The 14,064-nt window shown below is 40.8% G+C and overlaps 1 protein-coding gene across 1 annotated transcript in view; it reads right to left on the bottom strand.

Moving 5' to 3' along the window:
* The window catches only part of rpn2 (ribophorin II), a 67,586-nt gene that overhangs the window by 44,636 nt on the left and 8,886 nt on the right, over window positions 1–14,064 (bottom strand). The window contains exons 2-5 of the mRNA XM_068048414.1: window positions 10,822–11,009; window positions 5,050–5,145; window positions 4,220–4,395; window positions 2,962–3,037 (exon numbers count right to left, since the gene is read on the bottom strand). Coding sequence (XP_067904515.1) covers window positions 2,962–3,037; window positions 4,220–4,395; window positions 5,050–5,145; window positions 10,822–11,009 — 536 coding nt within the window. The remainder of the gene's footprint in view (window positions 1–2,961; window positions 3,038–4,219; window positions 4,396–5,049; window positions 5,146–10,821; window positions 11,010–14,064) is intronic.

Raw genomic sequence — 14,064 nt, 5'->3', positions numbered from 1 at the left:
AAAGAATGGTGTTGATGCTGATTGGCCTAAGCAAGCATGCCATGAATTTCACAGTAGGGGGTAGGCAGAAGGATAGAGAACACAGAGAATAACTAGAAACTATGCAACAGAATCAACACCTTCCCATCATTGAAGAACCCTGTTCAAAAATACTAAGGTTACTATAACAAAAATAAAGCATTTATTTGTTAAGAATTTGCATTGTATCAGCTTCTATCGCAGTCTACAAGGGCTAAAAATAGGCTTTACTCCCAAAAGAATGTTCTGGCTCATTTTTGTTACAATAATCTTTTGGTTTTCTTAAAATTTATCAACATGTTGTGCAATTTGTTCAAGTATGCATTTGATTTGCAGCTGCTTTTAAATTTCAGTTAAATTCTCAAAATCCTGGTAGTTCTTTCTGCCTGCTTTTCCACTCCAAATCAGAGTGCCTGAAACTTGCGCACAGAGAGCTAGTTAAGTCAGATAACTTCCATGGCTGGCGAGCAGAAAGAACCAAATAAAGAAAAAATAATTTCAGTATTGTTTAGTGAAGAGGTTACTATTAATTTTTAATTATAAATAATCTAAAGAATTTGAACAATTGTTGTAAAATGTATTTGTCACTTGTTTTGTAACTGTTTACTAAATTTGTTTGGCAGTGAAAGCCTTAAACAAAGTCCAGTGCAGCATTATTTTGCCATCTGCTGAAAACAAGGAAGATCCAGTGAAGGCAAGGGATATACCTAGTAAAAGGTTTGTTTCCCAAACACACTATTAATTTTACTTAGGTATCAGGACATGTGAAAATAGTGTAGGGCATAGGGACCTAGGGCTCACCTACAAGAGTCTGAAACACAGAACAAAATAAATATTGTTAAAAAGTTAAAATAAATCCTGAAATCCAAGTTACCCATAGCAAACATATTTACAAAGGAATACGTCACAAAAATGCTTGATCTTTGACTGAACTATATCAAATTTCTATCCTGTTGCTGAGTAAAAAAAGCTTAATCTCAGTTCTATGATAAATCTGAAAGATATAGCACTGAAATAATCAAAAGTGTCACCTCTCCTATAATGGCCCCTTTACGAAGGAGACAACTAAATCTCACCTCATATTTTAAAAAAAGCCAAGGTTCTGTTTCAGTTTCAATAAGATATGAATAGCGAAGCCTCCAGAGGCACAAGGCAAACTATGAATCATCCAAATTAGTTTTCTGCCTTGAAATAAGCTTGATTACTTTGTGCTATGGGAGTTCCACTAGTTTGGTTGTTCCATCAATAGAGCTAATTCATATATTTAAGAAACTAAGGTAACAAGCAAATTGGAAACTGTAAATGGACTTGGGAGCATCTGGGAAATTATTATTGTATAGAGAAAATGGCTCAACGGATTATGTCACAAAAGTATAATAATTGACAGCACGCTGTAAATTCTGCTGTAGGTGATTTGTATACTTGTAGTACTGACCAAATTTGTAGATCTAATTATATTTATAAAGGGAAATACAATGGTTGGCATTGTAATGTTGAATATAAAGTAGTTAACAAAATGGACGGATGCACACAGCTATGTTAAACATTTTTGAAACAAATACAAAGCTTAGTTCTGGTCAAATTCAAGTAATCAGTTGTTTAAAAACGCAAACATATGAACTACATTTATCCAACTGGTCAGAAATACACACATATATGCCGTCAAATAATATACATTCTTATATGGCTTCTAAAGCCATTATATATACTATAGCAATCTTTGTTCTATTGTTTGTAGTCGGAGTTTCATTATCTATCCTGCAAAGAGGAATATTTTATGCTAAATACTTCTAAAGAATTTATCAAAAGCCAAAATGCAACCTCCTTATCACTAATGTCTAGTGTCAAAACCTCATCTACTGTGACACAGTCCAAGTGTGCAGACTGCCATTTGAACAGTTGAACTGTTGAATGCACTGCCAGGCACTGACTTTGGGATTCAAAGCTTCTGTTTTCCCTGAGACAGGCATTTACTGGGAAAAAAAAACAAAGCTTCAGAGTTCAGGAGATCACAACTGGATGAAACCATTTAAAACAATTAGTCCTATGATCAGAGGTGTGACCAGCGACATGTGACTGGAGCTCAGGTTTCAGTTTAGAAGATCGCTCTGCAGTGTGTGAAGGTGAAACAGCAAACTGGTGTTTTATAAAAGAGACAAAGCTGCTGTAATTGGGATCTGTCTTCTGGTTGCTGGCCCTTGCCAAGTACAAGTCGCTACAATAAAAGCAAAAGGAAATACTCAGCAGGTCAGGCAGCATCTGTGGAGAAAGGAGGAGAGTTAACGTTTCAGGTCTGTGACCTTTCATCAGAACTGGAACGAGCTGCTACAGCTATTTTTGGTGATTTAAAGAGCTACTTAAGGCAACACTGGTGGTGCTACACCATCAGGACTATTGTGAGAAACCACAGAGGTTCTGGAAGGGTGCATAGTTTTGGTAGAGGTGGTATCCGTGAAGTTTGGATAGCAGGGGAACTATCAAATGGAAATCGGTGTTTGCATCTTGGAAAATGGAATTTGTAGATCTACTTGAAAAGTTCAAAGACCCGACAGACTCTGTGGCTGTAATTGGTGCTATCTTTGCTGGGAGGACTATGCAAAAGAATTGAGAGATCTATCTTTGTTGCCTCTGATTAAAGTATAATCTTTAAGCTATATATACACACACATATACACATTGACTGTGATTTAACTGTTAGTTCATGTTTAATTTTTGTTGGTTTTGGTTTGAGTGTTAAAGTAAAATTTATAAAAGTGAAATCTTGTCAGTTTGGTTTTTTTCCAAATTGGGGTCAGTTGGTGGATTGGACTTTGGTTTGCGATCTCCACGGGGATCATAACTCTATACATTAACAAATTTGAAATCAACATTTTTGTCCCGTTCGCTTCAAGTGAGTTTTGCTTTTCAATCTGTCAAAAAACAGCTCTGAAACCAAATTTTTACCTCAATCTCCTCTACGATGCTTCTTAGATCAGCCTGCTGAGATAGATAGGAAGCTGCAAACAATGCATGGATAATTCTGTAAAGAAGAAAACCATACTCAGGGCTGTCTAATTTTAAGAGGTCCATTCTTCTGTACTTGATGTGCTAATTAAAGATTCAACCTATACGGTAACAGATTTTCATTCAATTTTCATCATGTCAAATATAACCACAAGTTTCCAATCATGTATCTGCAATCTAATTCCATTACTGTACATTGGAGAGAGTCATGGTGACCAGAAGAGGCTCCATTTAATGACCCTGCAAACTCATAACACAACATACTGAAAAAAAAATCAGAATAATCAGACTATGTTAATGTATCTGTAATCCCAACACTATTACTGTATATCAAAAGGTTGGAAAGGTCTTGGATTACAGTCATTTTATTGAGACACTCAGTTTGAGATTGCAAAATAATTATTTCTGGCACTTTTTGTACTATTTGGATAAAACTACTTTTTCCATCATTTTCAGATAACCTTTGTACACTTCAAAAGAATGGAATACTTTCCTACTTTTTGAATTCAGTCTCAGTGTGGTACTGATAGTTTGGAAGCAGAGTAAAGCATAACTCCCTTCTCTTTGCCTTAATGACATCTGCAGTCTCAGAACAGTATTCCGAACTCTAGAAGTGTCCATACTTTTACCTTCAAGGACCACTTAGGTGTCAAACCTTAGGGGCTATATATAGTTTAAATCCATGCATTCTTATTCATTTGCATTTATCTCAATGGGCTATTAATAGATCTTGGTGTTCTAACTTTGGACTATCAATCAATAAGACGACAATACTATGAATAGCCACTTCCAGGCATACAAAATTCAAGCAGGACAAACCAGCAATTAAGAAATAGAAGCACAAAAACAGCTGAATTGGCTGGGCTTCAAGGATTGGATTTTCAGAGGTCAGGGCCAGAAGTTACACACCTCTGTCCCCCTACACTTTCCTTTACACATTCACCTTCATTATGGTCTCACTGAGCAAGGCCTCCTTCTGCACTTGATGGTTATATGAGATAATTATTAAAAGATTAAAAACTCACATATGTAGTTTCTTTGCAAGGTAGTTAAAAACACACACACTCTTGGTACATAAAAATTTATGGAATTATCAGCAACTGACTTGTAAAGGAACTGATTTATACATGGGTTCCAGAGGAACAGACTGCCTTAAATTTCTAGCATTCTCCAATAACAAATACAAAGAATGACATACCCCAAGGAACCATCATCTTTAGAGATGTGAGCAGCAAGGGCTCCGAGAACATCCCGAGATGCCAGAGGAAGGCCAAGGTTACTCAAAGCTCCCACCGCATGGTAAATCTGGGTAATCGAAGAATCATCGCTCACTGCTGCTAACAAGAGATCTCTGGTTTCATTGCTGACTGTAATCTGTGAAAGCATTTTTTTTGGAAAGAAAAAATAAGTATCTGCTTATTGCCCTTCCTACTTGTTTGACAGTCATTCAAGGTTACACTCTCTTCCATTTGTCAGGCCATTTAGGACACCATCATTCCTCTATGTTTCAGCAGGATAGAGACATACATTTATGAAATAAAGGGACTGCAGCCTTAGTTAATAGACTGCACTCCAACATAAATATAGTATTATACATCAGAAGTTGTGTCCCAGGCATGAAGACTACTACAAATGCAGTGACATTATTCTGTTTCTACATGGAAATAGTCCACTATGGACTGTAAACCCTGTTATACTAACTTTCCACAACTATGGAAACAATATGGAGGCCACTCAATGTAAAGTTGGCAGTGTAAGCACCATGAAACCTCCAAATCTAAACTATTATATCTGCTGGTACAAACATGTTGATAGTAAAACCAGTATCAGTGCTTACATGCTACTGGATAATGACACAATTGCAGAAATAGTTTAGAACGTCAGCTTTCCTACACTACTGCTACTTCTCAATTTATAGGTAGTGTGAATGGGTCTGTAGAAAGCTCACTAACTCAGGGAAATTACTTTCTATATTTTTCATACTAAAATAAACCACTTCTTCATAAAGTTATTTTCTGCATAACTTACCTCACAGCTAGATAGGGCTTGACTTGCTTCAGCAGCATAAAAAAGGGAATCAACATTTCTGGAGTCCACTTGTGATTTCAAAAAGTTACAAGCAGCCTGATTGGAAAAAACAGATTCAGAAATAACCTTTTACTACTGGCACAATTCTTTCTATTTAAGTATCGAGAGAGAATAGTGTTTATTGCTTAATGTGTTTTAATAAGCTAACAGAAACTGAATCAGTTACTATGGTTCTAAAATTGCTAAGGTATGAGTCTGTGAATCAGATATCTGGTTAACTCTCAAAACTAATCTTTACAGACACTGATAAGAAAACAAAAGTAAATGATTAAAATGCAATCATGGACAAACTGCCACCGCCACCCACCGCCCACCCCCACTCCCCCAAAAAGCACCATCGTAACACATTACCGATACTGGATCTACAAAACTCTTAGCTTATGAAAGCTGTTCTTCAGGCTAATCAGTTTTCCTTGAACATAAAAATTGCAAGCCTTCTAATTACCTTTTGTGTTTTTCTTATTTCACCCAGCATTTGGGCGGCACAGTGGCGCAGCGGTTAGCACTGCAGCCTCACAGCTCCAGGGACCCGGGTTCGATTCTGGGTACTGCCTGTGCGGAGTTTGCAAGTTCTCCCTGTGTCTGCGTGGTTTTCCTCCGGGTGCTCCGGTTTCCTCCCACATGCCAAAGACTTGCAGGTTGATAGGTTAATTGGCCATTATAAATTTCCCCTAGTATAGGTAGGTGGTAGGGAAATATATAGGGACAGGTGGGGATGTGATAGAAATACGGGATTAGTGTAGGATTAGTATAAATGGGTGGCTGATGGTCGGCACAGACTCGGTGGGCCGAAGGGCCTGTTTCAGTGCTGTATCTCTAAACTAAAAGTGGCCATCATTCTGTATTAGCGACATTTGGGGGAGTCCGGGGGGGGGGGGGGGGGTGGTAACCCTTAAGTAAGGTCTTTGGCCCAAAGACTATTTCAAAAAATCTGAGACATATCATTTTCCAGATGTTGGACAGGATGCCCATAATGTCACTGAAAATTCTGAAATAACTACCTATAGTGATAGAAAAAGGTCAATTCAAACATTAATTTCAGGTGCTGGTAGTAACTGCTTGTTGTGTAACTTGGGTTGGCTTTATTTTGGACTACAAACCTGTGACTTCCACTGCCTAGGATAACAAGGACAGCAGGTATGTGGGAATGCCATTATCTGCAAGTCACACATTATCCTAACTTGAACATGTATTGCTGTTCCTTCATGGTCACTGGGACAAAAATCTGAAAACTCCCTCCCTAACAGCACTGTGGGAGTACCTTTACCACATGGACTACAGTGGTTCAAGAAGACAGCTCACCACCACCTTCTGAAGGGCAACTTGGGGTAGGGAATAAATACTGGCCTTGTGAGCAACACACACGACCCCAGAATAAAGAAAGCATTTTTCTTTCTCCATCTCTTTAAATACGAGAAAGCATACAAACGGTTTCCTGGCTTCCAACATCAAGAGCAGCAATGATGCAGAATAGGAATACCCAAAATGTGTGGACAATGGCTGAGTTCTGGCTAACTCCAGAATACTTATCTAACTGCATATGTACACCCTGGACTTGCTTGATTTATTAGTTCAGTTCAGGGGTCTCAGCAAGTCACCAACCATTATGATCAGGGGTAACACATTGGCATGGATAGAAGATAGCGAACAGGGAACAGAAAGTAGGCATAAACGGGTAATTTTCTGGTTGGCAAGATGCAACGAGTGGCATGCCACAGGTGTCAGTGCTGGGGCTTCAACTTTTTACAATTTATATAAATGACTTGGATGAAGGGACTGAAGGGATGATTGCTAAATTTGATAACACAAAGGTAGGCAGGAAAGCAAGTTGTGAAGAGGACATAAGGAGGCTACAACTGGATATAGATAGGTTAAGCGAGTGGGCAAAGATCTGGCAAATGGATTATAATGTGGGAAAATGTTAAATTGTCCATTTTGGCAAGAAGAATAAAAAAGCATATTATCTAAATGGTGAGATTGCAGAGCTCAGATGCAGAGAGATCTGGGTGTCCTAGTGACTGAATCACAAAAGGTTAGTGTGCAGGTACAACGTAATTCGGAAAGCTCATCGAATGTTATTGTTTATTGCGAGGGGAATTGAATACAAAAGTAGGGAGGTTATGCTTCAGTTATACAGGGCATTGGTGAGACCACATCTGGAGTACTGTGTATAGTATTTAAGGATGGATGTAAATGCGTTAGAAGCAGCTCAGAGAAGGTTTACTGGACTAATACCTGGAATGGGTGGGTAGTTTTATGAGGAAAGATTGGACAGGCTAGGCTTGTATTCGCTGGATTTAGAAGAGTAAGAGGTGACTTGATTAAAACATACAAGACCCTGAGGGGTTTTCACAGGGTGGCTGTGGAAAGGATGTTTCCTCTTGTGGGAGAATCTAGAACTAGGGAAACACTGTTTAAAATAAGGGGTCGCCCATTTAAGTCAGAGATGAGGAGAATATGAGGTTGGGTGTCTTTGGAACTCTCTTCCTCAAAAGGCAGTGGAAGCAGAGTCATTGAATATTTTTAAGGCAGAGGTAGATAGATTCTTGATAAGCAAGGGGGTGAAAGGTTATCAGGGGTAGGTGGGAATGTGGAGTTGAGGTTACAATCAGTTCAGCCATGATCTTGTTGAATGCCGAAGCAGGCTCGAGGGGCCGAGTGGCCTACACCTTCTCCTAATTCGTATGTTTGCATGATCAATGCACATATAGGATCCTCAATCTGGGAATGGTAACTCAGCAACATAATGGTGTTCCAAAGTGTCATGCCACAGTGCCAACCAATGCTTTAATTTTCTCCATACAGGTAACATGCAAAATGTGTGAATGGAATTAGAAAGCATCTTTGAAGAAAAAAAACACCAAGGGAAGGGGGAAAGAACCAATGGAAAAAGAATAGCAAGGCAGGATTTCAAACAAGTGGTCTGACAAAACAGACATAGTGGAGGGATTGATAGAGGTTCTAGAGAGGTGCAGTAGTTGGGTGTAATCAGCTTAGACGTGGAAACTGACCCCATGTCTGCAGATGATGTAACAAAGTATGGAGATAAGGAAGGGGAGGGGTCAGAGGATAACTCCATGATATTGCAAAGGCAGCAGAAGTCTTTGCTAGAGAAACAGTGGTTATGACATATCAGTAATAGTAGAACCAAATAAGTTCAGTCCAACTGGACAATAGAAGAGGTGTTGAGGGAAGTTGGCATGGCAAACCATGTCGAAGGCTGCAGAGATTGATGAGGACTAATGCATTAGTGTCAGTCACATAGGAAAAGAGGCACAGCAATATGCCACTCAGATCCTTGCACCGGTTTCTTCAACCTATTAAATCATGACTAATCTGTACCTCAACTCCATTTACCCTCACTTTATACATATCTTTTGATACCCTTACCTACAAAATTCCAGACTCCCACTACCCTGCGCATGGGAAAATGCTTCCTAATTTGACTCCTAACTAGCCTAGGTCCGAATTCACCTGTCAGAGGAAATAGTTTCTCTGTATCTACCATATCAAAGCCCTTTATAATTTTAAACACCTCATTCAGGTCACCCATTAACCATTTAAACTGTAGGGAACACAAATCAAGTTTATGCAACCCTTCCACCTAAGTTAACTCTTGAGCTCTAGTATCATTCCAGTAAAACTGTGCTATGTTCCTTTAAATATATCTTTCCTGAGCTTTGGTCCCCAAAGCTGAATGCAGTATTACCGATGCAGTCAGACCAAAGCTCATGTACAAATGAAGCATCACTTTTTCCATTTTTTGTATTTTAAACCCCTTGAGATAATGGTCAGCATTTTATTAGCCTTTGTGATTGTTTTTGTGTAGTTGTGCACTAGCTTGTGTGATGTGTGTGTACACCGAAATCTAAACTCCATTGCTTTCCACAGCTCCTAGACTCTCCCCACTGAAAGAATATTCTGCTTTGTCTTTCTCAGACCCAAAATTATATATACAGGGCATTAATCCAGGGAGGGATTTGCAGGTAAAGCAGTCTCCCATTCAGAGAGGATAATAGTTCTATTTGTTGAGCACTGACTAGAGTAAACACTGATCCAAAAACATTGATGTTCAGGCACAGTATGATAGCAAGGGACCTGCAAGTAGCTTCCAACAGACAGTGATCTGCAGGTACATTCCATGCAAGAAGAGCATTAATCCAGATTATATGCGCTTAAAAAGTGCCGCACTTTTACATTTACTTCTTCTGTTTTGTTAAATAATTTGGTCGGTACCATGCACTTTTCTCATTGAGGGAGAATCCCAAGTTTGAGAATCTTGGATTAGGCAGAAATCCATATCCTGATTTGTATTAAAAACAATCCTCGAGTTCATCGTCCTCGCAAACTACTGCCCCATCTCCAACCTCCCTTTCCTCTCCAAAGTCCTTAGACGTGTTGTCGCCTCCCAAAACCATGCCATCTTTCCTGGAACTCCAGGTCTGAATCCCTCCAGTCAAGTTTCCGTCCTCCTCATCCTTCTTGACCTGTCTGCAACCTTTACCACATCATCCTCCTTCAATGCCTCTCCACTGTCGTCCAGCTGGGTGGGACTGCTCTAACCTGACTCCATTCTTCTCTATCTAATCATAACCAGACTATCATTTGCAATGGATTCTCTTCCTGGTCCCATACTGTTACCTCTGGTGTCCCCCAAGGATCTATTCCTGGAATCCTATTTCTCATCTATATGCTGCCCCTTAGTGACATCATATGAAAGCAGTTAGTTTTCACATGTATACTGATGGCACCCAGCTCTACCTTACCACCACCATTCTCAACTCCTCCACTGTTGTTAAATTACCAGACAGCTTACTGACATCCAGTACAGAAATTTCCTTCAATTAAACATTGGAAAGACTGAAGCCATTGTTTTTGGCCCCCGCTCCAAACTCTGTTCCCTAGCTACAGACTCCAACCCTCTCCCTGAGAACAGTTTGAGACTAAACCAGTCTGCTCACAACCTTGGTGCCATATTTGGCCCCAAGATGAGCTTCTGGCCACATATTTGCATCATTCATTAAGGCCACCTATTTCCACCTCTGTGACGCGGCTGACTTCACCCCGTCTCAACTCAACTGCTGCTGAAACCTTCATTCAAGCCTTTGTTACCTCTAGACTTGACTATTCCAATGTACTCCTGGCTGGTCTCCCACATTTTACCCTCTGTAAACTTGAGGTCATCCAAAACTCCACATCCTGTTTCTTAACTCACACCAAGTCTCATTCACCATCACCCGTGCTCGCTAACGTACTGCGGCTCACAATAAAGCAGTCTTGATTTTAAAATTCTCATCCTTGTTTTCAACTCCCTCATGGCCTCATCGCCCCTCCTTCTCTGTAACCTCCTCCAGCTCCACAACCCTCAGATATCTGCACTCATCTAATTCTGGCCTTTTGAGTATTCCCGATTTTAATCACTTCACCACTGGTAGCCTTCAGATGTCTAGGCCCCAAGCTCTGGAATTTCCTCCCTATACTTCTCCACTTCGCTTTCCTCCTTTAAAATACTCCTTAAAACCTAGCTCCTTGACTCAGCCTTTGGTCACCTCACCTAGTATCTCCTTGTGTGTCTCGGAGTCATATTTTGTTTTATAATGCTCCTGTGAAGCATCTTGTATGCTTTATGTTAAAGACACTATATCAATACAAGTTGTTGTTGTGTTAGTGAAATCTAGTTCGGTTATACATTCTCTTTACGCAATTGCTTACCTGTTCATCTGGTACTTGATCCCCCAGCTTTTGCAAGCCTACTATGGTGTAATAGGCATTCTCCAAATTAGAATAAGGTTGTTTCAAAGTTTGCGTTAATCTTTCAATGTCAGAATTTGACAAATAGTGCTTAAGGGCGATGGCCTGGGTAATGGCCAGCAAAGCCAAGGTGAACAGAGTCCCTGAACCTGAAACACAAAAGGAAATGTACAGTATAAGTGAGAGGTAGAGAGATTACAAATGCATGTACTAAGTTCATAAAGCATTTTTTCTGCAATGTTCTTTAACTTGAAACGCATTAACAACTCTATTGAACTCAAATGTATTCCCCTAATAAAAACAGCACATTGCCATGTGCCTGTTTTTCACGTGCTTTTGGACGGAGCTGCTCATTGTTCTGCCGTTGGCACTCTTCCTGGACCTGCGCACTCTTTGCCTTTTTCCCACGGCATCATTGTTGTTTGCACTGTAACAAGTTAGTGGTTCCAATTCTGTCTTTCCTGCCCTCCCTTTTGTTCCCTTCCCCACTGTCACCCCCACTTCACTTGCTTGGAGCCTAGTGCTTTTCTTGCCTTTGCCAGTTCTGATGGGGAGTTGCAGACCTGGGGCATTGACTCTGCTTCTCTCTCCATGGATGCTGCCTGGCCTGCTGAGTATTTCCAGCACTTTGTTTTTATTTAAAATAATATCCAGGATTGACTGCTAAATAAACTCACTGGGCCATTGTGCAGAGGTGTACAAAAATTTAGAATCAGTGTCATGCAATGTTAAAAACATTGTCCAATTAGACACTGATATATTTACAACACCCTTAAAAAAGTTAACTGAGGTTAGTAAATATCTATTATGTATGTAGGAGGGAAGTTAGTGAAGTGGTCCAGATTTATCTATGTACAATTAAGTGCACTCAGTGTTAAAATGATTGCAATGAAATTACAGCACGAAAATAGGTCATCCAGCCCTTGTTGATGTTTATGTGCCACATGAGCATTTGTTCTGATCCCGTGACCCATGCTCTTATTCTTCTGCTGCCCTATTGCCATATTCCTTAATACTCTCCTTTGCCTTCAACCACTTATCTAACCTGTTTTTAAATGGTGACATGGTCTCTGCTTTGGTTACTAACTCTGGTAGTGCATTGCACAGCCTCACAATTCTCCATATGTAAAATAATGTTGATCTTGCTCTCTGTCCTAAATCTCTCACATTTAATCTTATTATCCATGTTCCCTCAATCCAGAGCCCTCAAATCATTGGACATCGCTCCCTCTCGCCCTATATCGAAATCAATGATGTCAGTGAATAGAAGTGGTTCCGGACCTAATTCAAGGAAGAACGTGTAGGGTTGCGGAGGAATGGCACTAAATGAATCACTCAGAGAGCCAGTGCAGACATGACGGGCCGAATGGCCGCCTTCTGTGCTGTAACAATTCTACAATTCTATGGATATATCCAAGGCTTGTTTGATCTACAGACATCTGCAGGATTGACTAATGTAAATAACATTCAACTAATAGCAGTGAAGAAACACAAATTGAAGACAAACATGTACCACTCCCCATGATGGCACTGAAGATCTCTCACTCCTGCTCACTGCCCTATCTACAATAGGAACCAAATTAAGATACGGTGAAACTGAACAATAAGAGATTTGCAGTCATAAGCATCAAATCTGCAACTGGTGGATCAGAGGCTAAATTCTAATATTTCACATAGCACTGTACACTAACTGTATGCCAACAGAATTTGAAACAAAACACATGGACTTGACAAGTAAAAGCATTTGGATATAAACTAAAGTTAATTTCAGAAAGTCCAGAAACAAGATTTACCTGCAATCCAGAAAGATGCTATCATACCTTTTACAGTACTCAATGATATGATTTGAGTCTATCCAATGCAGAGGGCTTTTTTTTTTTAAGAAACTCCTTCATGGGATATGGGCATCGCTGACAAGGCCAGCATTTATTGCCCATTCTTAATTGCCCTTGAGAAGGTGGTGGTGAGCAGCATTCTTGAGCCATTGCTGTCTTGGGGTGTAGGTACATCCACAGTGCTGTTAGGGAGGGAGTTCCAGGATTTTGTCCCAGCGACAGTGAAAGAACAACAATATAGTTCCAAGTCAGGATGGTGTGCCGTTTGTAGGAGAATTTGCAGGTGGTGGTGTTCCCATGCAATTGCTGCCCTTGTCCTTCTAGGTGTCGTGGGTTTGGAAAGTGCTGTCAAAGGAGCCTTGGTGCATTGCTGCAATGCATCTTGTAAATGGTACACACTGCTGCCACTGTGTGTCGGTGGTGAAGGGAGTGAATGTTTGTGGATGGGGTGCCAATCAAGCCGGCTGCTTTGTCCTGGATGGTGTCGAGCTTCTTGAGTGTTGTTGGAGCTGCATTCAGCCAGGCAAGTGGAGAGTATTCCATCATACTCCTGATTTGTGCTTTGTAGATGGTAGACAGGCTTTGGGGAGTCAGGAGGTGAGTTACTCGTCACAGAATCCCTAGCCTCTGACCTGCTCTTGTAGCCACGGTATTTATATGGCTACTCCAGTTCAGTTTCTGGTCAATGGTAACCCCCAGGATGTTGATAGTGGGGGATTCAGTGATCCTAATGCCATTGAATGGCAAGGGGAGATGGTTAGATAAAAGGCCTGCTCGGGCCTGCAAATGAAACCCGACCCGAGCCCCGACAGAACCACATCTGACTGAGCCCGACTCGGCCAGAGTCCTTTGACTTTTTCCCACGCCTGACCCACCCGCCAGAATATAATCAACTTTATTGAAGAGGTTGTGCTCTACCTTGGATGGAATCACTCACTGCAGACTAGTGAGGAGTCCAAATGCACGTTTCCCACCTTGATGTCCTGGCTGTCACTGTGTCCAACCCGGCCCGACCTGAGCCTGAACGCCTGACACGAAAGAGCGACTCGACCCCGACACTTGTCGTCAGGTTCAGGTCGGGTATTTATGCTGTGGGTTAGATCCTCTCCTGTTTGAGATAGTCATTGCCTGGTACTTGTGTAGCACCAATGTTACTTGCCACTTATCAGACCAAACCTGGATATTGTCCAGGTCTTGCTGCATTTCTACACACACTGCTTCAGTACCTGAGGAGTCACGAATGGTGCTGAACATTGTGCAATCATCAGCGAACATCCCCACTTCTGACCTTATGACTGAAGGTCATTGAAGCAGCTGAAGATGGTTGGGCCTAGGACACTACCCTGAGGAACTCCTGCAGTGATGCCCT

This window comes from Heterodontus francisci, chromosome 16 (assembly GCF_036365525.1).
Source record: "Heterodontus francisci isolate sHetFra1 chromosome 16, sHetFra1.hap1, whole genome shotgun sequence".
NCBI lineage: Eukaryota > Metazoa > Chordata > Chondrichthyes > Heterodontiformes > Heterodontidae > Heterodontus > Heterodontus francisci.
Note: the sequence above shows the minus strand (reverse complement) of the source record. Positions and strands in the feature narration are given on the sequence as shown.